We start from the raw sequence: 27,199 nt of genomic DNA, 5'->3' as shown, positions 1-27,199 counted from the left end.
ACATCGGAAATATAACGTTAACTAGGCCTAGTGATCTGCTAATAACTTTTGAATAGTGAGTGATAATCTTTCATACATGCATTCCTGGTGACGGGACCTTTATTTTTGGTACCACGATTTTGACTTTGTAACCTTGATCTTGAATTTTGACTGACTTTTAAGAAAAGTTAACTTAGGCAATATCCTCTGAACTGTTTAAGGTTGGGATTTCATGTATTGTGTAGAGATTCCTTATAGAACAACCTTACATTCTATACCGTGATTTTTTTTTTACCTTGTGACGTTGTATCATGGTTATATCGTGACCCTATGGGACTAGGTTTAAACCACAATATGGGGTCATTTTTTTCATGATGCAAAAGATCTTTTAAAAATCACAGTAGCTGAAGAACAGCAGGACCATAATTCATGTTAGCGATGTGGCCCATGGACCTCTTGTTACAGAAGTATGTCCAAAAACACTAAGATATATGTCTTATTTTGTCAGAACTCAGTAGTTTCAGGGGGCTTCACCTCAATGGAGTCAAAACATTTCTGGATCCGCCACTGATTGTAAAGTAATACCCTGTCTCTCGTTTTCAATAAACAGTCAGTCGCGTTTTCGTCAGAAATCGGTGGCTTTATGAAAGAGCAGGGAATTTAAACATATAGATGTTAAAAAAGAAATTTTGAATTTCAGAACATCAGCAAATAAGTTCATTGCAATTGCAGGGCATCTTGAGCAATAAAAAAGCCTTGGTGATTATGTTTTACGGTCTAAGACTGACACTTGTAGCGTTCGTCGGTTTCAAATTTTGTTCCAATTAACTTAGTTCCAGCAGAGGTATGGTCTTTGGACTTAGTTCCAGCAGAGGTATAGTCTTTGGACTTTGAGGGGTTTCTGGACTTCTCTTTTCGCTGTGCTCTCGGTTATTGAACTGATTCTAGTGTAAACATGGTGCACATCAGATTTAGTGGTATATAGATGACTTACGGTTAAAAACGTCCATCGTTTGCTACAAAGCCAAAGTTAAGGGTCATTTTAGAGAAATTTTAGTGGCCCCAATCCCCAAAATTGCAAACTCCAAGCAGACACGTGACATATATATGATGTCGGCAAATGGTTGAACTTCTAGTTGCAACTTCAGGAACATCAGACTCCAGCTATGAAACTATCCGTAACCAAGGACGCTCAGTTGTACAAACGCTTCAATTTCGTTATCATTCCTTCATTTACAGTGTCTGAAATCTAATATCAGTTTGACCCATCATCAAATCAATAACTGTCCTTTTTATTTTCATAAGAAAAGTTTGTTTAAAGCTACTTTACAGTTATTTTATCCCTCATGTGTTACTTGTGATTTACTTATTGACACGGAATACATTACAGCATATTGCATAAAAGCATGCTGATAAATTGATTATTGTGTGCATAGATATTAAAAGATGCATGCATATAGAAACGAATTTAAGAACATTACGTCTACATAATGGCGCCGACATTATCTAATTTTGGCGTCTGGTGATTATGTTTTAAAAGCCTGTGGCATTACTGGTCGGAGGAGATAGCGGTCACTATCCAAAAACATAATGACGAATGGACACTATCCAAAAACATATAGACGAATGGCCATTACCCAAAAACATAGAGACGAATGGTCACTATCCAAAAACATAGAGACGAATGGTCACTATCCAAAGCATAATGACGAATGGCCACTATCCAAAACATAATGACGAATGGCCACTACCCAAAATAATAGTAACACAATCAGTTTTGATAGTCAGTGTAAACTTTAAAAGTAAATGACCATGTTTCAAAACCCTAAGAAATTCTGTTTTAATGGATAGTAAATTGAAAAAGCTGAAGAATATGTGAACAAAAGGCGGTTTATGTATTTTTTGGAGGGGATGAACGATTATGAATGAATGAAGGAAGGAAACACATTCTGGTTACCAGTACTGTATCAGTGTTTTCTGTTAAAGACATCTATATTCTCCAGTTATTATAGGCTTCTCATTCAAATTCAAAATCATTTTCATTTTTCGTAAGACATGATTCTGCGATTCTTCATTGTAATAGTTCCCTCATTTGAATACACGTGATTTTATTTTTAAACTCCTTGTTTTTAAATCGTGTATACAAGGGCGACTATTTCTCAAAGTCCCAGACACAAACAAATAGAACAGGTTTTTTGGGGGGATAATATTTGTCGAACATAGATGGGTAGGAAAAAAAACTTATAAGAATATTCAAACATATATATTCTTTCCACAGGTTATACTGACCTTGAAAGTAACGTGAAAGATAACACACGGATGGTCCGAACACAAAATTTCTCATCAGCATCGGAATGATATTAAATGGCATACAGAATAGCGCCAGAAGTAAGTCGCTGAAAGCCAGATTCAACAAAAACACATTGGTAACTGTCCGCATTCTCTTGTTCTGGACAAGGGTCGCGATGACCAGAATGTTACCCAGAAGGGCCAAAACAAATATGACGGCATAACAGACCGCGGCGGCCTCGGAACTTAGAGTATCGCGCGGAAAGTGTCCAGTAGAATTAGTAGTCTCAGAAATGCTGGAATTGTTCATGTTCAGTACCAGATACAAAGTACACAATGTTGGTACAAGCGATCACTTTTGCTTGTTTTTTCTTAATGGCAGAAGGCAGGGAGTTGCGCTACTATGTTTTTCCGATGTTTCTCATTGCTGGTGTATCTTGTGTATGCTAAGTGATTGCTTCGGACCGATTCCGCCAATTGGTACTTGTAATCGATTTTGTTTCTAACCTGATGATCTCAAACCAAGCTCATCTGAAATAATTAACAGAATAAGAATATTTCACACTTTCAAAAAATAACTTCATAACTTAGTGAAATGCACATGATATATTCAGTAATCTATCTGAAAGACACCTTCACATTATCATGATTCCCCCGGAATTCCGCGGGGAAGTTTTTTTTAAAAGAAGAGATATATCACTTTCTAACACTGAATTCTGTAATAAACAGAGATTAGGGTCGTAGTTTCAAAACACAAATAGCCATTTTGCTGTAGGTTTATCGAGACGTATGTATTACTATTTAGAAAGTTTGAACTCATATTTCCAGCGGGATATTTTTTTTTACTAAGAGTAATCTTATATCACAATGCTCCCCCAGATTCATCCACAATGTATAGTGTGTTCTTATGGTGGCATATCTCTGCCATCACTTGCCAGATTCTCAGATGTCAACTTGTGCGATGACTGTGTGCACCACGGTTTCGTCGGAATTTCCAGCCATTAGGGTAGACTTACTATATTTATCATGTACTTCTGTGTTTATACGCGCATTGTCTACATCTGCAGCGCTTTCATGAGGAAATGCCTATCATGACAAGTTTTAAAGATATTTAATTAAGGCAAAAACATTGAAAATGTAGTTATGTATCTTTTTTTTTTAAAAAAAAGCAATACTGAAGAAAATAGCCAAACAGCCGTGAAACGCTAGGGGAGCTAATCTCGTTTTTGCTACTTGGAGTCGCGTGAGTTTCGGATACAAAACGGACTTCAGGGGAGGATCCCGGAATTGCGGTTACGGGGGCGCCACTTTATGAGGCAGGGGTCTAGGGGCCGCCTTGAGGCCTCCAGTGGGTCCAGGGCAAAGCCCTGGTGGGGGCCCAGGGGGCGAACCCCGGAACCTCCTGTATTTTACAGATTTTATAGGGCTTGAAATATGTCTCCTGTTTAGTCATTTGTACTATTTTCTATCATTTTTGATAAGGTGAAATTAATAAAATGACGCAAATCTTAAGGGTTTTTGGGAAAAAATTAAGTTATCCCTATAAAGTAATTCAAGAAATCAAAAGATTTTGTCATTTATTTTTCCGGGAGTGGAAGAAATCATTGCTTCTTTTATCATGGAGAACATTTTTCTAAACAATATACCACGATTTACCTTAAATTTGAAAAATGTTGGGGGGGGGGGGGCCTTAAATCTGTCACTGGATTTGCCCCTGAGATAAGACGGGAAATAAACATACCTGCTCTACTCAGATACAGCGACCAGAAAAGACTGTTTCTTCGCGCGTTTTATCCATCACGTCATTGCGTAAAATGTTACCAGTTTCGTTAATATCATATGTTTCTGCAACCCCAAAGGATATCCCAGAGAAAACTTGAATCCACCCATCACTTCTTCCTATTTATCGGTTGCTTCATTTGGTTGATTTCCTGCGTACTTTCTGAATTTATTTCTCTTTTTTATTTACATTCCCTGATATTTACATTTTACAATATATTTTCCATGAAGTTTAGATTTTATATCATTTTCAAAGATCAGCGATTTTATAGGAAAATGATATACATGTAACTGTCGTCCAACTTCAAATGTCCGGACCCATTATGAATATTGTGCTATAACCTGTATCGCACGTGCAGAAATCGTGTATTTCTTACTAAATATGTGATAAATGTGATGTAAACAGTGTATTTTATTATATTGTGTTGCTTTATAATTCACAACCATTATGCTCACTCCGTGCAATGTGCCATTAATTTCTGTCACCTATAGATGAAACTGTCTTTCGTTACCCACAAGTATTAGTGCAAATTAGAGAGTGCTGCATGTAACACTAATACAAAACGGCAGTTACTATACTTATCTAGTACGTTGTTTACACCAAAACGCACATACATATACCTGGAATACATTAACTAGGTGTACAATCTGAAGGTATATGGCACACACTATTAATTAACATCAAAATGTCAAAATTAAAACAACGAACGCAAAACCGATACCACCTTTCATACACGGGGGTCTAATTAATACATGTGTACCCTCAAATCTTGAAAATAAGCCACTGCTTATTGTTTAGGACCTACCTGAAAAATATGTCAATATCGCATATCACTCTTGTCAGGCTGTCAGGAAAGGTTTTGTATTTTTTTTAAAAAACAATTCAACCAGTGGACCGTGATAGCCCTTCTCAACACGCGAGTGTAAATTGTTATGGTTGTCAAATGTATATACCACACGTCACACGAAATTTATGATTTATGATAGATCTTCTACGGAACATCCCAAGTATAGCAAGGCCGTAGAGCATCATGTGGCGATTGCCGTTGAGGTTTCGATTCATTCTGTTATGTTTCTCGCGATTTATTCTTGGAGAAAAGCTGCAATAGTTTGATTTCCAGACACGTACACGATAGGAAGTTTTCAATTTCATGTCCAGTCGCGAACACGCGGTGAAAATTCAACCTACACCAAAATTTTGCCAGCTACGCTTTAGAACATGCACTGATTTCATTGGTGTGTACAATCAATCAGAAATCAGTGGTGGATTCAGAGGGGTCCGCGCCCCTTTTTGTGACCAAAAAAAATAAATAAATAAATAAATAGTAAAACATCAAAAATATACGATTGAACATTATACATGCAAAAAAGTGCATAAAGACAAACAAATCAATTATTGTTGTTATTTAGTACATGTATATATAAAGTATTGCTAATATTACCTATAAAAGTACATGTAATCTAAAAAGCCTCATAACCCTGGAGCTGCCAGACCCCACCCCCACCCCACCTATCCCTCCATCCTTTGACAAAATCCTGGATCTGTCACTGCAAATGCATAGTACATTGGGCCTTATATGTGGTATACTTACATATACATGTACAGTGGTTTATTGCAGATAGCCGGTGCCTGTAAAAAAGATTTTCTTTGAAAGGGTATTTCACGTGCGTTTCATGTTGATCATTAGCACCGTAAAAATAAATGCCATGATATCATAATACAAGTAATTTGAAAGTCATTGAAAATAATATTCATAGACAGTAAAAAACGGTTACAGCAAATACGTTTATAATGACTTTACATTTACAACGTAATAATTCCAATGTTATTTATTACAATTGTTTTGATTGGACAAAAATAAAGCTGAACAAGAGTTTACACATCAATAAATCCGAAAACGCGATGTATTCTTACATGCATGAAAACAAATAACATAGTGCGGGGAAACTATTCAAATTTTTGCAATTGTTAATAAAGTGAATGAATTGGAATTATAAGAATCAACCATTCTTTTTGAAGAATTTATAGATGTGTAAACTCCGGACATTTTACTCACAAACTTAACATAAAAGTGCTTCGCACTGTTATTCAGTTTGTGAGTAAAATGTCCAAAGTTTACACATCGATAAATTCTTCGAAAAAGAATGTTTAATCCTATAGTGAATATCATTCCCTGTAGTTTTAAAACATATTATGAACTCGTGGGATTTACACTATGTAAAGGTAAGAAATAAAAGTTCCATAGTGATATAAAATTTGATGGGATATCTAAGGAGAAAAGTTAAAGTGGGTGAGAAATTCAGTTTAACCCATTTTATTTGCATTTAGCGGCCGAAGTCCAGGCAAGATTTCCCGAATCACTTTGTGTGATACTGGTGTGAGGTATGGAACAGGCATCAGTCCAAATATCCAACCACAACTAATCTCACTGAGGTCACGAACAACATAGTGTGTGCATTATTCTATCATGTATTTTATGATAATGAAATAGCTAAAATTAATGAAATATTCCTAAATGAATTTTTTTTTTTAAATACTTAAGATATACATCTCTTCACACCAATGTTACATGTGCATAAACTACATAGGAAAGATGACAAAGTATGGCGGAGTACAAATCTAAACATATATATCATATATCATTTAGTAGATAAGAATGTTTTCTCGCAACTCAAATGCAAGACATAAAGATTTGCCTAAATTACAAAGTTCATGGACATTACGAACACTTAATAATTGTACAAATATGAAGGCAAGTGGTTTTTACCTGTAAAACTTTTTTTTAAACATATCTATGGCGAAGTTCCTCATAATGAGGACAAATTAATACAAAGTGGTATTCGATCTTTTAGTTATTTACATTCTCTATATTTATTATCGTCATGGCGGCTTGTTTCAATTTGAAGATTGTGAGAGGATAGCCTAATTCGACTAATATGCATTTTGTACAAATAAGTCTGGTATATATTTCTGATGAGTAGGAACAATAATAGCTAAATATCGATGCGCCCTCTAGCGTCATACACAGTACCAGTTACCCCAGGCTTCCACTCTTCATATAGTGGTCACTATTTGAGGAATTGTCGAACATGAGGGACTAACTTAGTGGAGTCGAATATTTCATTCCTTCATCTCTAACTCAACTCAAATTTTTGACAATATGGCATTAAGGTACTAGTAACCCGGCAAAAAAAAGAGGGGGGATAGATTGACCATATTTGTTTAAAATGTGCAACTAAAGGGAAGTTGCAATACCCGTAACCCTCTTCTAGATCCGCCACTGTATTTATTTAGATTGATACAATATGTTACATATGAAATTATGTGGTTAACATATATTAATCAGGCACGTAGTATCTTTTTTTAGGGGGGGGGGGGGTCGGAAGTTGAATTGTCAAATAAATCAAAACAAAACAAAAGCAACAACAACAAAAAACGATAGGGGAGAATATATTTTCTTTATCAACTAATATCGTTTAAAACGTAAAACTAATTTCCTAGTCTTCGATTTCTTAAATCGAGAAAGGGGGGGGGGGGGGGGGGGGGGCAACACTCATCCTTCGCTATAGGTTTAATTCATATCTTTCAAGCATTCACTATCAAAAATAGTGAGGGTGGGGGGAGCCACCAAAATATCTTTCTTTGCATTTGAAAATAACAGAAAATGATCGTTGTTAAACAATCACTGTCAAAAAGGGGCGAGATTCTACGTGCCGGTACAAATGTGATTTTTGTACGACGGGTCGCTTCATATACTAACGTCATTTTAAAATTTGCTACAGCCGCTTGTGTAAAACATCAGCATTTTCTTGGGATGTTTTGTTAATTCGAAATTGGATAGTCAATATATACACTATCATATCCCAATTTTTCATCGTAATCATCAACACATTTATCGGTATACTAACGAGAAATAAACTACGGATATTTGAACTATGCAGTACATTACGCCATATAGTAGTACACAGCTGGTGTCAAATCTCTAGATCTATCAGAAATTGTAAGTAAAAGTACATGGTGTTTACACATTAATTTGATATGATTAATGTCATAGAAACTTTCAAACGCGTGATATAGATACACCAAACTAGAAAAACCTCCAACCAAAACATCACCCATCAAACAGTGCACAACTAGAAAAACCTCCAACCAAAACATCACCCATCAAACAGTGCACAACTAGAAAACCCTCCAACCAAAACATCACCCATCAAACGGTGCACAACTAGAAAAACCTCCAACCAAAACATCACCCATCAAACGGTGCACAACTAGAAAAACCTCCAACCAAAACATCACCCATCAAACAGTGCACAACTAGAAAAACCTCCAACCAAAACATCACCCATCAAACAGTGCACAACTAGAAAAACCTCCAACCAAAACATCACCCATCAAACAGTGCACAACTAGAAAACCCTCCAACCAAAACATCACCCATCAAACAGTGCACAACTAGAAAAACCTCCAACCAAAACATCACCCATCAAACAGTGCACAACTAGAAAACCCTCCAACCAAAACATCACCCATCAAACAGTGCACAACTAGAAAACCCTCCAACCAAAACATCACCCATCAAACAGTGCACAACTAGAAAAACCTCCAACCAAAACATCACCCATCAAACAGTGCACAACTAGAAAAACCTCCAACCAAAACATCACCCATCAAACAGTGCACAACTAGAAAAACCTCCAACCAAAACATCACCCATCAAACAGTGCAAAACTAGAAAAACCTCCAACCAAAATGCTTTTGATTCGTGAATTCTTGGATTTTGAGAGTATCTAACTATATTTAAAACAGTACGATGTAGCACATGACAATAAAGTTTCCATGATTAAAGCGATGCTTATACCAGGTGACGTAATCAACCTCGTTTAACCAGCGTCCAATTTAAGATAACTGTCCGCCGATTTACTACAATTTTCATTTTACTCATTTTCTTAAACATTACGAATTTTACAGTTCATCTCCCATCAAATAATGAAAGACAACTTCAGTATACTGAGATCCGATAAAAAATTGCCCCTGCTAATTTTCAAAGTGAGGTAGAAAATTTCCGATTTCTGATTTGTTATAAATTTTATCTGTGCGCTCTAAAGATAGAGGTCATGTGGAAATGTAATGGTTTCTTCCAAAACTCGATATTTTCTAACTAAGAGTAAAACTCAGTTTAACAGCATTGTTTTATGAGTTAGTATACATAAACCAATGAAGGTATTCAACCGACAATTAGTAACTACACATATATTGTTTAAATTGCTCTCTCGAAGAAGTTTCTGGGAAGAAACACTGTTCCCGCGCTTCCGTCAGGAAAATGTTAATCAGTTTAAAAACTCCTATCGGAAATAAAAGCATACTCCCACCCCCACCCCCACCCACGTCCAATATTCCCGAGTCACGCACAGTTTAGAATTTCGGTAGCTACGTGTATAAGGGAAGAACACTATTTGCTGAGATACAATGTAATTTAGTACACAGCTAAGTAGTACTACATGATACATCGCTAGACTTTACACCTCGCTGTGGTGTTTGCTGAGATGTAATTTAGTACACAGCTAAGTAGTACTACATGATACATTGCTAGACGTTTACACCTCGCTGTAGTGTTTGCAACCATAGTCCACGCCAAAAATCGCTAATAGTTCTAGATGATTTTTGAAGTTATCGTCATATAGTGTGTACGTCTCTAAACCGATTCGATGCGCGAGAACATGTTCTGCGTATGATCAATTTTAAATCGCGGCAAGCTACCGCCAAATAAGTTGATGTTACAGAGATTTCAATAGTCTTGTTTTAGGTCAGCATTCCGCAAATCTAATGGTCGTTAAAATTATCTTATTAGCAAATACAACCTGTCCTTAGATCGAATGCTGTCTAATGTGTTTCATGTAAAACTTATACGGTACCAATTTTGATGCACCAGATGCGCATTTCGACAAATAATGTCTCTTCAGTGATGCTCAACCGAAATGTTTGAAATCCGAAATAACTATGAAGCTTTAGAGCTAAATATAACCAAAAACAGCGTGCCAAAAAAGTGGAGCCAAATTCGTCCAAGGATAAGAGCTATGCATGAGGGAGATAATCCTTAATTTTGAAATGAATTTCTAAATTTTATAACAGCAATTAAATATACATCCGTATTTTCAAGCTAGTAACGAAGTACTTCGCTACTGGGCTGTAGAGACCCTCGGGGACTAACAGTCCACCAGCAGAGGCCTCGACCCAATTGTTAGATCGTTTTTTACATACTGATTTGGACTACGTGTTTCTCCGTTACCTGATCAAGATAGAGAGCTCACGACGAGTATGACCGGTCAACAAGGGATGCTTACTCCTCATAGGCACCTGATCCCACCCCTGATTTGTCCAAGGTCCATGATTATTCTACTCTTAATTTTGTATTTCTATGGGATTTATGAGAGTGATCACTGTTCATTACATTCACTTTTGGGATTTATGAGAGTGATCACTGTTCATTACATTGACTTTAAATCAAAGATAACTTTCCTTTCAATTATTCCATTAGTTAAAGGTTCTTGGTAACGAAAACTAGATATGATATATATTGAGGTCATTTGAAAGTTGAAATGACCAATTTGAAGTAGGTTACGTCCATATTATATAAACGTTACCTATTGCGGTTTGTGTTGATTGTCCAGAGCGACATTGTGCTCAGGTTGCTTTTAACTTATAATGTGTAAGAACTAAGAACACATCTTTAAAAAGTATATCAAGAAAAATAATTGGCAAAATATTGGTTCTTTAGGAAGCAGAGTTTTAAAGAAATCTTATTAATATCATTGAATGTCATTTTTTGCAATCTATGTTAGCATAGCTTGGTACTGGAGCAAATGTTGTAGAGTTGGTAAAAAAAAAAAAAATAACACAGTTCAGTTTGTGGTGTGTACATGTTATGAAATTGTACAGTGTTTTGAGAAAAATGTTAAAAGTTAAAGAGTAATGTTGTAGTTCTAAGAATCATTAATGTTAAAAGTTAAAGAGTAATGTTGTAGTTCTAAGAATCATTAATGTTAAAAGTTAAAGAGTAATGTTGTAGTTCTAAGAATCATTAATGTTAAAAGTTAAAGAGTAATGTTGTAGTTCTAAGAATCATTAATGCACGACCAGAATACAGTTCTATATTTGGACTGATGCCTTCACCGAATCTCGTAGCAGTCCGTCATAATTCATGTCTGGAAATTTACTTTCAGCTTCGGCCAGATCTAGTAATTAATGTGCACTTAGTTGGCACTGCTGTTCGCTTCAAATAAGTTACTTGACTATCAAACCAAATCTGACTGATTGATTGTATATTGTTTAACGTCTCTCTCGAGAATATTTCAATCATATGGAGACGTCACCACTGCCGGTGAAGGACTACAAATTTAGGCCTATGCTCGGCGCTTATGGCCATTGCGCAGGGAGGGATCTTTATCGTGCCACACCTGATATGACACGGGACCTCGGTTTTTTGCGGTCTCATCCGAAGGACCGCCCTATTTAGTCGCCTCTTACGACAAGCAAGGGGTTACTGTATCACTATTTTCCGTACAAATGATGACTTTCATGGCGCAATATTTTTTAAATATCGACGCACAGGCACTCGACGTTTTAAATATCTATAATAAAAAAATTGTCTTCCTGTAAACATAATATTCACAAGGTATATCACGCCGCCATCTTGGTTTTCTTTTTTACCAGCTGCATCGCTTGAAAATTTCGGAGAAAAGTTCGATATAATATGATAATACGCAAGATCGCGACTACTTTTTCCGTCTTGGTTTTAAATTTTACTTTCCCCTTTCAAAGTCTCGCGACACCCAGAGTATGCGAGAATTTGGGCATGTTGGTAAATAATACCAGTTCCGCAACTTTTGTCGTGATCGATTCACCCGATTTTAACAATGGTGTACTATCATTGCATTGCAGTAATGATTCAAGAAAGAAATATAATACGCAGAAATATCCACAACTGATATATTTTAATGGAAATGTGGTGGATTTTTTCCCACTGCTGTCAGCCAGAAAATTCCCAAAGCCAAGAAGAGCTTGCGTCAAAATATATAGCTTCGCGAGCTAAATTCAGAATTTCCTGTATCCAGACGTTTTTACACACCTTTCATTTAAAAATGCTTTTAATTGTGGAAAGCATATGGAGGATAAATCGTCTTCCGATGCCATGTTTTAAATAAACAAAAAATGCCCAAGATCGAGACGCTTTTCCGGACTTCTTTACAAGAGAGTTCCGCTAACTCGGTATTTACGATCTTGCGTAATAAGACCCCTACCGTTTAGAAGCAACTCTGTCAAGGTCTTACCTCTCGCATCGTCATGGTGAACTGGAAATAAAGTCCATTTATCGGCTATAATCAACCGTCAAACACCGTCTACTGCTTCTCAAATGCGAGAAATCGCTGAAAGGTGGACGTATGTTGACATAATTTTGGGATAGCCCTTTTTTCATTGGTCGATAAAATTAAAAATAGTAAATATTATAATTAGCAGTACATGTATATGTTCAGAGAGCGAGGTAATAGATCTTGAACACTATTCTATTAATATATACTTTATTTATTTTTTTACAAAGTTAAACATGATAACTTCACTTATTCATGCATCCGTTGTATTAAAATTAGCCTAGTTGAAAGCAAATGTCATAACGTTATAAGAAAACTTCAAAATTGAATTCACACACACACACACGCGCGCGCCTACACGTGGGTATACTCTCAAACGTACACAGTGACATCTATACATCCAAATGTCCTGTCCTTCTTATCTGTGAATTTTCAGTGTTGTCACAATGGGTGACAAAACGTGGGTGGGGTGGGGGGGGTTATGAACATTTCCAATGTTATTTTGGTAATGTGATAGATTTACTAAAGAAGGTGTTGCACGTCTCATGTTAATTTCCCTAAAGGTGTTGCATGAAAAATCGAAAAAATTAGGTTATTCAAATATATGATAAATTGGAACGTATCTCTTGATTCAATAATTTTTGAAAATAAGTTTAAAAGACGTGTATTGACAAAATTAGCCAAAATATTTCGAGTTTAAATCAAGCATTAAGCGATTTATGTGATTTTTAGCGTTAAAATGGAGGAGTATCCCCGAATTTCAGAAAAACTGCCTCCGTGAAACAAAATAAATTTAGCATGAACATGTTCTTCGTGTTTTCCTTTGAAAAACTGTCTCTTTGAAACTTTGTTTCACGAGGGCATTTTTTTTTGTAAATTTTAAAAAATCGAAACGGCTTCACTGGTATTATTTTCAACTTCATCTGTACGTTAATTTTCCGTAGTAATGTAAGGTCTACTGCGTGTTCCAGTGGATAAGGTCGTAGACTCTTTTATGTAAAGATGTTTTCTATTTTTAAAACGACCGGGTTCGACGGCATAATCATGTTATTCGCTCCGCGGAGCGAATGAGCATGTATTCTACGTATACGTACTTAATTATTTATTTAAATTACTTATTCCGTAAATGTGAATGAATGATTTTTGCTTGCATAAACGGAATAAATAGCATGATTATAAAAAGTCAATAGTTAACACTTATAAACCAAACATTTCAAACTAATTCGCTGCACGGAGCGAATAACATGATTATGCCCACGCTTCTAGTTTTTATATATGTTTCATGTCAAATCTCTGTTTATTACAATGTGCCGAGTTTGAAATAAGCTTCCAACCTGGACACTGTTTAGTTTGTGAATAGGACTCTCAACAAACACACCGAATACAGCATACAATACCTGTGTTTTAATAGTCAAGGTTACTAACGAGAACTTGTATGTTTTTCTGAATGAAAGTTGCTGACAAAGGCATGGTGCCTTTTACGAAAAACCGTTGTGAACTATGCAAAGCTTCGGAAGAAAAATTTTAAGGCCATACAAGGTAAATAACCGTTAAACAGTTTGAGTTTATATGTATTCCAGTAGCAAATTGAATCAATTTTACAGGTGCATGACTTCGAATAATGCTGAACTTTATTAATGCGTATCAAATTCCCATATTTTGTTTTGTGGTCAGAGTCATGTACAGTTGCCAATTGTTGGTTGTAGAAAATAATACATACGAGTATAAGAGCTACCGGACTGTAGTAGTGTAGAATATTAAATATTTGATACACTCGTAACATGTAACCGTATACATTGTATCTGATACTCAGAAGAAAAAAGACAATTTAATTTTCACGATTTCAAAAATTATCTTTAGACTTCATGTACATGTGTAATGTATTGACACATCAAATGTTTTAGGCTTGTCCCTTGTACTGGGGAATCCTTCAGGTATTTTTAAATGGCAAATACGCAATGAGTATAAATATGAATGAAGGTCAGTTCTACGTCACAAGTACTGGCACAGAGCTCCGATTAGGGAAAATTCCCGCTTCGGTGCAACACCCTCTTTCCCGTGCCAGCCTGTTCCGAAACCACACAACTGTGCCCGAGTTTTATTGTTTGCAGGACTGCAACTACCCTGCATTCAGTCCCCCTCCCCCGGCACAATCGTCAGAGGGTACATTAGCAAGGGAATTCTCATTTGCATAATTATGTCAACTTCCGGCCACCTTTTAACGATTTTTTTCGCATTTGAGAAGCAGTAGATGATGTTTGACGGTTGATTATAGCCGATAAATGGACTTTATTTCCAGTTCACCATGACGATGCGAGAGGTAAGACCTTGACAGAGTTCCTTCTAAACGGTAGGGGTCTAATTATCATATTATATCGAACTTTTCGCCGATTTTTTTAAGTGATGCAGCTGGTAAAAAAGAAAACCAAGATGGCGGCGTGATATACCTTGTGAATGTAGCAGTGTGTTTTACCTTGTATATATTATATGATACCATATTTTAATAAACATGAATAGTGCATATGGAATTAAAAGCGCATTTTATGATTTAAGTCAAATTCCCAGATCCACCCCTTTATCTACTTAGTGTAATAGGTGAGTGAAAAGGTTCACAGGTCTTGGTATTTCATTGGCTATAGAACTGAGTTTTATTCAGTTAGAATCTAGAGAGTTTTTGGTCAGGTTGGTCGTGGCTTGCTTTTAAGCAGTTTTTGTATCTTTTTGCTGATTTGGCATTTTGGTTTTGACAAAGACATTATTAGACCTTCAAATCCAGACCTGACAGTAAGTACTAATTTTATTAACATTTATCTTCATAATATGTATATATAACTAATATCACTGTTTGAGAGAAGAGTGAAAGTTTAAATATTATGAAGAACAGTAAATATCAATTTAAAGTTATTTCCTCTCAGTATATGTTTATATTATATCTATAGTTATTATAGTGTATATAGTACTGTAATGATATATTTGTTATAAATAGATTAGAAGCATCCAGGCAGCATTTTGATGTTTGCATGCATTGGGCCTTGTCCCATAGATAGGTAATTATAAGATATTACCTTTTATTATATTTAAAACATGTAATTTCATAGTGTTACATTATTTGTAATGCAACTATAAATATTTGAGTAAAGTATATTTTACGATATTTGAATTAAGGGAGATAACTCTTAAGGTTGAAATGTACTCTCTATTGATTGTAAATCGCTGTGATATTCATTGTTACTATTTTGTCTTTTAGGGCCATTTATTTTTGTAATCAACATTATGTAATCATCGTCATCATCCTTATTCGTTTTACCGTACAATAAATGACTGCATTGTGAACCCTAAGCCAGGAGTTGGTTATTTATACATTTACAAACCACCACCCCTGCAACATGAATATTATGTTTACAGGAAGACAATTTTTTTTATTATAGATATTTAAAACGTCGAGTGCCTGTGTATCGACGGTATGTGGAGATACAATATATCAGTAACCAGATAATACAGACTATAGGAACTCTTCAATTTCAGGAGATAAAATATTGTGCCATGGAAGTCATCATTTGAACGGAAAATTTACATTCTCTCACCAGAGGGCGCGTTACGCAAGCTTCACATACACCTCTGTCAACACTTGGAATCACGTGACACATGACATAAACAATCATTCTCGTTTTCCTTTCCCTTTAAAAGTTCTGGCAACATGTGATGCATCAGGCTCTTTTCATAGCCCACTGGCACTTTAATAAGTACATATTTACCATTTGGCTGTTTGTCTCTTATTTACAAGTTTTATCATATTTTTACAGCCTTTCTTACTTTTGATTCCATGTTTACATTTAAATTTCCACCACGTGGATGCTCTACATTCATACGCATATTACGAAGTAGTTCCAAATTTAGGATTTAAAAAACTCGGCGATTTTAAACAATTTACAGAAAGCATCAATTTAATTACAACAAAAACATTTCATAATATGACTAAATATTTAGTCCAAAACATAATGTAGGATATTAGAAACTTTTACAAGATTTCTGTAAAAAGCCGTTGACAGAGGTGTAGTGCAAGGAGCGCACGGAACTCTGGGTGGCGAACGGGAAAATTTAGTGACTCTTTCAAAATATTCAGCCAAACCGGGGCGTTGCTAAAACGCGGAACGGAAAATGGAACGGAACGGAATTTAGGAATTAGAATGATTAATGTAAATAAGAAAACGCCAAAAATCGGTGGGAAATGATTCATTTTGATTAAAATCAACAATTTGGATATTGTTTACAAGCGATACAACAACTCTTAAAATTTTGCATCATAAATTGATTAAGCGAATTAAGTTAAATGTTTGTCTGTTTGTATAAAAATTTACAAAGCGTTTTACAAGAATTTTGAAATTTTGGCATTGACAGAGGTGTTTGCGAGCAGTGACACCTGTGGGTAGAAAATGAAAAGAACACACGTGGTTTATATACCCCCCCCCCCCCGTGGCAAAACGTCATTAACGCACATGTACATTTATGTATTTACACAGAATACCGTGTATGTATCTGTACAGGAAGTGTGATATGCATAAAACAACGTGATAATTCATGATCTTAGTCAACAAGTATAAACATCTTGTGTTTGATTTATCATTTGTTAACTAGCAGACAATTAGTGACCACAGCACTACAATCCTAAATAGGGAGGACTTCTGGCAGTTCATTTCTAAACTAAATACATGTACTTGTATAGCTTAGCATTTATATTAATAATGAGATTACTTTTAGATCCACCCAAGCATAAATTCTGTGTTAGCCTTTTAGCTATTTCATATATTATGAAATAAATCTGTTAAAATTCCTCTTACTATATGGGTCATAAACTTCACCCTAATTTACATTGGTTCTGTTTAAATCTGTCTTGTTTGTTGTATCTCTTTAGTTTCAACACTTTCCCGCAGGATATCGGTATATGTACGAACTTTCACATAGATTCATCCCAAATGAGGCAAACCTTTTTTCCACACCGGACCCGTGCGCTTTCAAATTTGATGTGATACATAAATGTATATTGTAACAGATGTAAAACTAAATTCAAATTCATTTATCTTAAACATATCTTTAAAAGCACGTTTGATTTAAAAAGGCGATGTTTGGGGAAATTGTTCAAAAAATTATTTTATCTTTTACAATGTTGTTTTCAGGGGGGGGGGGACTTTTATTCTTTGGATAGGCTCATAAAATCAGCCAGAATAAAGTAATAGAATTTGAAAGGGGTTCAATTAAAATTCAAGTCTTTTTCAGTATGTTTATCTTATTTTTCTTCTTCATTTCTGAAACAACATACCGTCACAATCTAGGGTGGGTGAGGGGGTATGTCAAAGCCAGGAAAAGGGATGGTAAAAACAGGCGATTGCTTAATATTTTTATCAAAACTTACTATGTAAAATATTAAGCTAGCACCTGTTGGTACAATCATCCACAAAATACACTGTTTTAAAATACATAATAATGCATTAGTATGAGGTATTAATATGAAATACTGGATTCTGAGGATGACTTCCTGTTCTCTCTGTACTTTCTGCTTCCCTTATTCATAATAAGCCTTTTGATTTTACAAAATGCTGACCTCCTCATAACATTATTGCATAAAATATTTTCCGTCTTCCGTTCCGTTTTCCGTTCTGCGTTTTAGCAACACCCGCCAAACCAAATCTCAGCCGAGATTATTGGAAGAGTTGCAAAATTCAAGGGATGAAACATTAATATGATTTGTAAGAGTTGAACAATTCATGGGGTGAAACAATATGATTTGCAAGAGTTGAACAATTCCAGGACGAATCATTAATATGATTTGTAAGAGTTGAAGAATCCATGTGATGAAACATAAATTGCAGGAGTTGAATAATTCAAGAGTTGACATTATTTTATGATTTGCAAGAGACTGACAATTAATGTAAAGGTGACACAATCTATGATTTGCAATTAAGAGATGAACAATACAAGAGATGACATTTCTTTGGTTTGCTAGAGTGCAATATTTGAAAGGGGTGGTACATCTAGTTTTTGTTTTAAAATATTTTGTGCAGTATTTGTTTTGACTATATGTAGCTAATCTTTTAAAAATTATCATGCGTAGAAACAATCACTTGGAATTTGAGAAATCTCACCAAAGAGCCCTGATGAGTACAATCAAATTCAATAGCAAAGGAGGTCCGTTATCATAATTTTTATTATAAAATTAACATGGTGATAACTCGAGCCAGTTTTCCATTTGCTAAGACAGTTCAGGTGGTATTTTAAGTGTTTAAAATAACACCCTCAAAACGAAGAGTAAATGACGTGAAAAGTAAACTTGGTTGTAATTATAGACAGAAGAACAACAAAAATCCAAGAAGAGAATACGAAAAAATTATATTTCTATAGAGAAATATGAAACTGCTAAGATTCACCAGGAATCCAATTTTTTTTCTGAAGGAAACGGAGGTAGACAATGTGTAGCAAATTCACTTGTCTGTATGCTCATAAAGAGGTTATTGAAAAATCACTAGGAGCGTGAATTCCAAGAGATATCATTTTATTAGTTTATTTATTTTTTGCTTTAAGAAGGTGATTCATATCTTTGAATTGCCTCATCATTCCTACCTTCAGCATTACTTGACACATGTTTTGAATGTTTACTCGGGTGATATGATTGATGGTTCAGAAGACAATGCTCCCCCCCCCCCCCTCTTACTTCTACCTCATATCTCTGTTCTGCAAATTAGTCAACAGGATTTGGTGCAATTTTTACATACAGTAGCAGTTCAGCTACTTTATCTATCATGGATTCAAAATTCATTTGATCCTCATGGACGTCATGGCGAAGTAAACATTATTCTAATCCGAGATTCCTCTGACTCTTAACCCCGCTTTTATTTTGTGACTTCTGCGGGGGAGAGTCAGAGCGGACTCCATACTGAAAAGTGGGAATTCAGCGACACCAGCTGGTGTCGCTGCTTTACCTACCTCTTACAACTTTATTTCGCGGACCCATCTTCCAAGACGCGAGGATTCAGTTATCGGAAGATTATTCTACAAATACATCATGATTAATACGATGCTATCGCCGTTTAAACGGCCCTAACACCGACAAATGGAGCATCACTTGAATTAGGTCGCCGCCTCGCCATTTGATTTCTTTGCGCATGACGTCAGCACATGTAAACACAAAATTCCATCGTTTAAACGGCGATAGCATCGTATTAATCATGATGTATTTGTAGAATAATCTTCCGATAACTGAATCCTCGCACATGTCAAATATAAAAGCGGGGGTAAGAGTCAGAGGAATCTCGGATTAACATTATTCCAGACTGTAATAGTGTTTTATTGACAGTATGTAAAGTTTCAAACTTAGATTTTTATCTGCTTCTTGGTTTTTTTTTCTACTTCAAGGCACAAATTTTTCCTCAGTACTTAGCATAAGTATTAAACAGAATAGATACACGGTTTATAGTATTCTTTTCGACTTTTGTGTCGTTCCTAACATTGTTTTAGTACTTTCAATACTTCGATTATTTGATCGAATAAGTCCGTGCTTTCCGATTGGCTGAGATTCAACAACCTCGGAAATTCGCCCTCACTTGATAGAAATAACGCAAGCCTTTCCGTAAAGTCGAAAATAATACGTCACCATACCGTAACAATGAGTCACGCGTTTAAAATAGCGTCGCCTGCAGTAAACGGGTTTGTGGCCGATAGCAAAGAAACTATACCAAACTATCGGTGCCAAAGCTGCAAAGGAAAAAAAAAAACATCCATAAAAATATCAATGAACACTATACATGGCCATATCTCGAACAGAGCGTTTTATTCCACTAAATATAAAACAGACCACAGTAAGATAGCTGATATTAAAAATGATATTAAAAATACGAACATAAACGACAGCAAATAGATGTTTCTCTCTATCGTATTTGTCCCCGTAGTCGGTAATACACTGGAGGCGAATCACATTTTCACCGTTAAAATCGTTATATCGTTATCGGGGCCTACATACAATGGTGTTTTTTTTACGAGCCATTTCCCCATTCTTTCACCAGAGGGCGCGTTACGCAAGCTTCACTTACACTTTTGTCAACGCCTGGAAAATAGTTCCCGCATCACATACTACATCGAAAGATATCTAATTCTTTAATGGTCTGGATTATTTCAACCACCATCAGGTTTCATCAATATCAGTTAATTGTTTTGAGATTTTATTTTTGTATGACTCGCCATTTTCGCCTATCATAGGTTAATACAGTGGTGTCGCGAACTTAAACCTTCTATCAGCAACTTAAAAAATAAATAAAAATTCACACCTTGTATGAATAGTTCAAACAAAGTTGGACTAGCGATATGTATCATTCCTCAAAGGGAGGTAATTACTGGATTTTTTAAATATACAGTCTATACTGAAAAGTACTGACTTGGATTACCTGAAAAAACATTTCAAATATTTTTGTGAATTAAGAACTGGTAATGCATATGGAGCGCCAAATTAACATAAACTCAAATACATTATGTAATTGAAGATATCTTCAATTATTTGAAGATATCAATTCATTTGATTCGCGCAACAATTTAATTAAAGATATCTTCAAATAATTAATGATATCTTCAATTCTGAATTATTTCGCGCATTAATTTGAATTGATGATATCATTAATTCTTCACGCTTTAATCGAATTAATAATCTCTTCAATTGAATTAATGATATCAACAATTGAATTGATGCGCGCTACAATTCCATTGAAGAGAGCAATAATTGATATAATGCACGCATTAAATCAATTGATGAGAGCAATAATTGAATTGATGCGCGCATTAATTCATTTGATGAGAGCAATAATTGATTTAATGCGTGCATTAATTCAATTATTGCTCTCTTCAATTGAATTAATGATATATTTAATTCATTTGAAGAGAGCTATAATTCTTTTTAGAGAGAGCAACTATATAATTAAAGATATCTTCAATTGAACATATCCACAATTGAATTAATGATCTCTTTAATTGAATTGTTGCTCTCTTTAAAAGAATTGATGTGCGCATTAATTCATTATACAAAAGCATTGTAAATAATTAAAGATATCTTCAATTGAATTAAGGAGATCGTCAAATTATTTATACCGAGCTCTAAATTAATTATTGCAAGCAATATTTCTACGAAATTGATGCTCTTGAATTAATGCGCGCATCAAATTTATTACTGCTCTCATTAATTCAGTTGATGCTCTCATCAATTGAATTGAAGAGAGCAATAATTGAATCAATTTGTGCATTAAATCAATTATTGCTCTCATTAATTCAGTTGATGCGCGTATTAATTCAATTGATGAAAGCAATAATTGATTTGAAGCGCGCATTAATTCATTTGATGAGAGCAATAATTGAATTGATGATATCTTCAAATAATTGAAGATATCTTCAATTATTTGAGTTTATGTTAATTTGGCGATCCATAAATGCAAGATAACCTATGGACGCAGCGAGATGGAAAGACATGCCTTGAAAATGTAGAATTTGTCAATTATGTAACAGAAATGAGATTAGTGATGAATTTCATTCTATATTTAATTGAATTGATGTTTCTGTAAAACAATCTAGGTACATGTATATCAATGTTTCAAGGTATCATTACACAAGTTTAATCAACTATTTAATGTGACTAAGAGAAACACATTAAGCAGATTATGTAAATTTATATATATAAAAAATTATTCTGGAGAGAGTCCTCCAGGTTTAAAAACCTTTTTTGTTTCGTTTTGGTAACTTTTTCACTCATGTTTGCTTTAATTTTGTAATATCTTTATCAATATCCTTTCCAATGCTTTGCTTTGTATTGCAAGAAAGTAAAAAATAGATTGATTAATTGATCTAAATGAAATGCGTAACGTATCGTCAGTATCTTCTCATGACACAGTTGTTAACTTATATTTCTCATTAATCTGGAATGGTTCTGAGTGTGTAATATTTTTAAAAAGGTGTATCTTAAACCCCTATTACTCTTGTAATTTCATTATTTAAAAACTTCTCAACAGTTGATAAACCACATGCTAATAAAGTAGTTATAAATGGAAATAATGCAAAAAGTGCTACCACTACAAAAAATAAACTACACCCCGCCCCACCCCCCTAAAAAAACCAAAAGAGCCAGAAAGAAAAAGTCATGGAAATTGAATAGTGATACACTTCATATGATATTACCCGTTGTATCGTAATCAATCTAATTAAAATTAGATGTTAGATCCGCTCGCGTACTCGCATAATTTTAATTAGATAGTTATGTATGCGAGTGTGCGAGCGGATCTAATTTTAATTAGATTGCATCGTAATGCGTATTGTATCGTAAGGAAGACCGTGACATTGAAACCTGTAATAGTTACATGTTACAATACTATATCATATATTAATATTAAAATATATTTTATATAATGCAACTATTTCGTAATCTGCATTTTGACTTTGACAAAACAACGGAACAGGACGACAAACGGGAATAGATCTTCTCCGTTATTATTTGCGACCATTACACTGATCACAAACATCCATTTTACCGCCTCCGCAAAAGGCATCGCAGGTCAAATTCAGTTTGCTTTCCTTAAATCAGCATTAACGGTCAAAAATAACAAATGAGAATATAGTCATTCCCTAATTATCTATTTTATAACCATCAATTACCCAATACGAATGTTAAATATAGCATATAGGCTACTTAACGGGTCTGTGAACTGAATCTGCAATCTACTGTGAACTGAAAACCATATAATTCAACTGCTAGATATATGTATTTAGTATTATTGTAGTTGAAAATGTTACTAACATCCCTAAACTACAGTGAATTGTAAACCAAACACCCTGTCTATAAATACATGCAGGTGCAGTCTACAGTTGTTCATTCAAATCCATATAGTGCATCTGTTCAGAAAAATCGATCATAATTGAGATTTACGGAAATCAAATTTAGTTTAATTTTTATGTAAAAATTGGTCTAATGTCTGTGGTATTGCAAAAATCTTTAACAAAACTAATCTAACTCTGATGAAAACATTTATTATGATTACCAGACGTCTCTGTGCTTAAATTTGTATTATCCCTTCGCTGTGAAAACATACAAGGCATCAATTAGGCCCCTACGTCCGATTCCCGGAATAACAATAAACCAATTTGATCATGATCTATAAACGCGAGAATCTATATTGAAGGTAGGTCCATCCCCGTATGGATTATCAATAGTAATGGTTCAAAATGGGAAAACAGTATCAATTTCCACTTCATATAGTTTAATTTTATCAATAACCAGAGAAAATATGAATGTTACCACCTTTTTAAAGATGTCAAACATATATATGTAAACAGAAGAAAATCGCACATTTTCATTAAAAAGAATGATAAAAATGCATAAAAACTTATTAAAATGATCAATTCTTAAAGAGACTGGTTCACGATTTTTGAAAAATTTTTTTTTTTCATTTTTGATGTTAAACATTAAAGATATAACCGATTTAATGTTGACAGTCAAAATATTGACCTTCTGAATGCAAGAATAAAAGCAATATTTTAGCCCTAAATCTGTGTTATGTAAACAAAGACTCGAGTCTTTTCATGTATACAAACAAACCAGTGAAATGTTAATTTTGTAATATAAAGCATCTTAATTTTGCATAATCACAAATTTTAACTTTTAGATGACACATTTTACCCAAAGAATGCTTGAAATATGAAAGATATAATAAACTTAGATCGATATCCATTTCTTAGGAAAATTTCGTAAACAATAACATACCGCAATCTTTGTTTACAAAACAAATAATAAACTCTCTAATATGAGCTTCTGTGATAATATATAACCTTGATTTTTATGTGAAATCTTTTAAACACATTAGACTATAGATTTTGATCATTAAAAGTAAAAAACAAAATTTCGGGGGAAAATCGTGAATCAGTCCCTTTAAGGTCAACCGTTTTTTGGTTTTTTTTTTAAAATGCTACTTTAGAAACATAAACAAAATGTGAATATCAGGGAAATCATTGTATACTGTAACAGAAATACCAGACGTCAATCTATATGCAATGAAAACAAAATTGGGAGTACGTCTTCCCTTTGCCGTATTCCAACATTATATGTGGAAAAAAAATCTGAAGTCATACTATCAATCTTTATCATTTATTTGATACATGCATACATATTTTTAATATTGGCAAACCTTTACCCTTAATTCCGCTTTTTATTAATCATGAATGTAAATTCAAATAGATATCTTCTGTATCTGATAAATTACAGCTGACTTAGAGCACCACCACAATATATCAACACTATCACTAGGGGCAATCAAGGTCTCCGAGGTAAATCAGTCTAACCACGTATAGATATATTGAGAAAGATTTTTATTAAATAGATACTTAAGGAGCTACTTTACATCCTCATAATGGCTGGCTTCCTTTTAAAACATGGATGAAAAATATAAATATCAGCAACATTTGTCTATTCATTTGAAAATTTCTCGCCTAGCTGAGTAGCTCGATCGCGTGTTGGAGCCCAGCAGGTGTTTTAAATCTTCTTAAATTGCTTTCATCTAAAACTACATTTTTTTTTTACTAAATAAAGAAAAGGAAAGTTTTAAATTTCAAAATGTTGTTGTACATATCCTTCACTTTTCATCTATATCAAATTTCTCTAGTGTAGCATACCTCCTTAAAGATAAAATAACAGAAATATATTTTTCCATATTCAGGATATTGTGACTGACTCTTCTGTCTATTTTTTTGTATGGTGCGCTTCCTCAAAATTATCATGTACAGTATGAATTCAGTGTTTCACTGCCACCGGGCTTGGCTTCATCAGGGAGCAGCGGTAGTAGTCGTCAGATGCCTGTCATTCTCCATCCAACTGATGGTAGTATGAGGGTATTTACTGTCACTTGGGCTACAGAAATTTATCATCAATCATCCAATATGATATGCGGTACAGTATACGGTATGTATTTATAAATATACACACCTAGTATTCAATCTAGTCAACGATGAGGATGTAATTACCAACAATCTGAAATTGTATCATTGGATCCGCTCCCTTGGATCGTAACAATGTCTGATATCTTTGTCTTTCACAATGACTAGTTTGAGTTCAAGGTGTTATCCGAGCAGTGACGGATGACTGACATTCCGTAAGTAAATGTTTGGAAGGAAAATCATATACATATAGGAGGACTTATCAAACGAACCGGAACTGAAGCTACAAACAGCGAGCTAAACTATGCCACCTGGAAAGAAACCGACAGACCATTCCACGTGGCCAACACCAGGAGAGATACCGGGTCCCTCTTTAAAAAAAAATTGATGGATACGCCTTTTATTTGTCAAGGCTCTATTTTCTTTTCATTGAAAACTCGATGTTTGGTTAGATTAATTTAATCAATCTTACTTAACTGATGTATTCTGACACCTGTGTAACTGTTTTTACAAGTGCACACAAACAATATCATAGACGTCACAATGGTAACCCGACACAAACAATATCATAGACGTCACAATGGTAACCCGACACAAACAATATCATAGACGTCACAATGGTAACCCGACACAAACAATATCATAGACGTCACAATGGTAACCCGACACAAACAATATCATAGACGTCACAATGGTAACCCGACACAAACAATATCATAGACGTCACAATGGTAACCCGACCAGTCCCCTGCGAATCACGGTAGTTAGACATTTCTCAGAATCATCAATCGTAACATATAAACTGACTTAATCATCATTGACTTTGCAAAGGCATTTGATAAAGTACTAAAATCGCAGATTATCATACAGGTCGATTTTTATGGAATACGAAATGAGTTCAGACTTTCTTATCAGATAGAATACAAACAGATGTTATAAACGGCACATCTTCCACATTAGTTCCTGACATTTCGGGGTTCCCACAAGACCTATTTTATTCCTTATACATGTACAGAATATATCAATGATTTCCCAGAATAGTAAGTTTAGACTTTTCGCAGACGACAGTAGCATATACACGGTACATGGCTGCTAAAACAGACAGACAAATGGGGCCGCACCGTAAGAAGCAGATTAGCTTGTGGCTTTCCATTCGAACAATTGTACTTTAACCATTTCATAGAGAGAGAGAGAGAGAGAGAGAGAGAGAGAGAGAGAGAGAGAGAGAGAGAGAGAGAGAGAGAGAGAAACCCACAAAAAATTCACAAAATTATGACTACATTCTTCACAATCATAAATTGGGTTCCGTATCACCAGTCAAGTATCCTAGGACCCAATTTGCAAACGGTCATAACGACTTCAGACCAAAAGTACTTGCATTCATTTAATGCTGCACTTTTTAAAGAGTGTAAATGCATGGCATATCTAAAGAACAGCACATGATAAGTACATAAAACCAAATTTTCACAAATTCTCCACGGAAATGAAAATACGTCAAATGTATTAGAATACTGGTATTATAGTCGCAAGTCCTTTTGTAAAATGACCCTCTAGAATAACTCTTCAACGAAATTCAACAAACATTATCAAAACACAGCTGCAAATGGAAATAAAAAGTTGGTATTTTTAAGAGGAATTTAGAACTGTCAAATCCTACCATTAAAGCTATATATGCCGTATTCTGTGGATATTACCGTAAGAATAAAAACCATGTATTTTATATCAAGCTATATAAGTGATACACTTTCTGCAAATTATACAATTTAACTCAATCGGATTAAAAAGTAATCAAGCTAATTTCCTATTTAATTGTGTAATTCCCGAGTCGGATAAT

The 27,199-nt window shown here is 34.7% G+C and overlaps 1 protein-coding gene across 5 annotated transcripts in view; it reads right to left on the bottom strand.

Annotated features, from left to right (window-relative positions):
- LOC125667311 (cholecystokinin receptor type A-like) overlaps nucleotides 1–27,199 on the bottom strand; it is a 50,547-nt gene that overhangs the window by 9,151 nt on the left and 14,197 nt on the right. The window contains exons 2-4 of one of the 5 annotated variants that reach the window (XM_048900750.2): nucleotides 20,068–20,163; nucleotides 5,640–5,677; nucleotides 2,269–2,799 (exon numbers count right to left, since the gene is read on the bottom strand). In XM_048900750.2, the coding sequence (XP_048756707.2) occupies nucleotides 2,269–2,578 (310 nt within the window). In that variant the 5' untranslated portion in view covers nucleotides 2,579–2,799; nucleotides 5,640–5,677; nucleotides 20,068–20,163. Of the gene's footprint in view, nucleotides 1–2,268; nucleotides 2,800–4,009; nucleotides 4,511–4,853; nucleotides 5,036–5,639; nucleotides 5,678–20,067; nucleotides 20,164–27,199 lie in introns of those variants that run through there. The other 4 variants (XM_048900748.2, XM_056155899.1, XM_048900751.2 and 1 more) reach the window with 4 other exon arrangements.

The sequence above is a fragment of the Ostrea edulis genome, chromosome 2 (assembly GCF_947568905.1).
Source record: "Ostrea edulis chromosome 2, xbOstEdul1.1, whole genome shotgun sequence".
Classification (NCBI taxonomy): domain Eukaryota; kingdom Metazoa; phylum Mollusca; class Bivalvia; order Ostreida; family Ostreidae; genus Ostrea; species Ostrea edulis.
The sequence above is the reverse complement of the archived record's forward strand: the minus strand, read 5'-3'. Positions and strand labels throughout refer to the sequence as shown.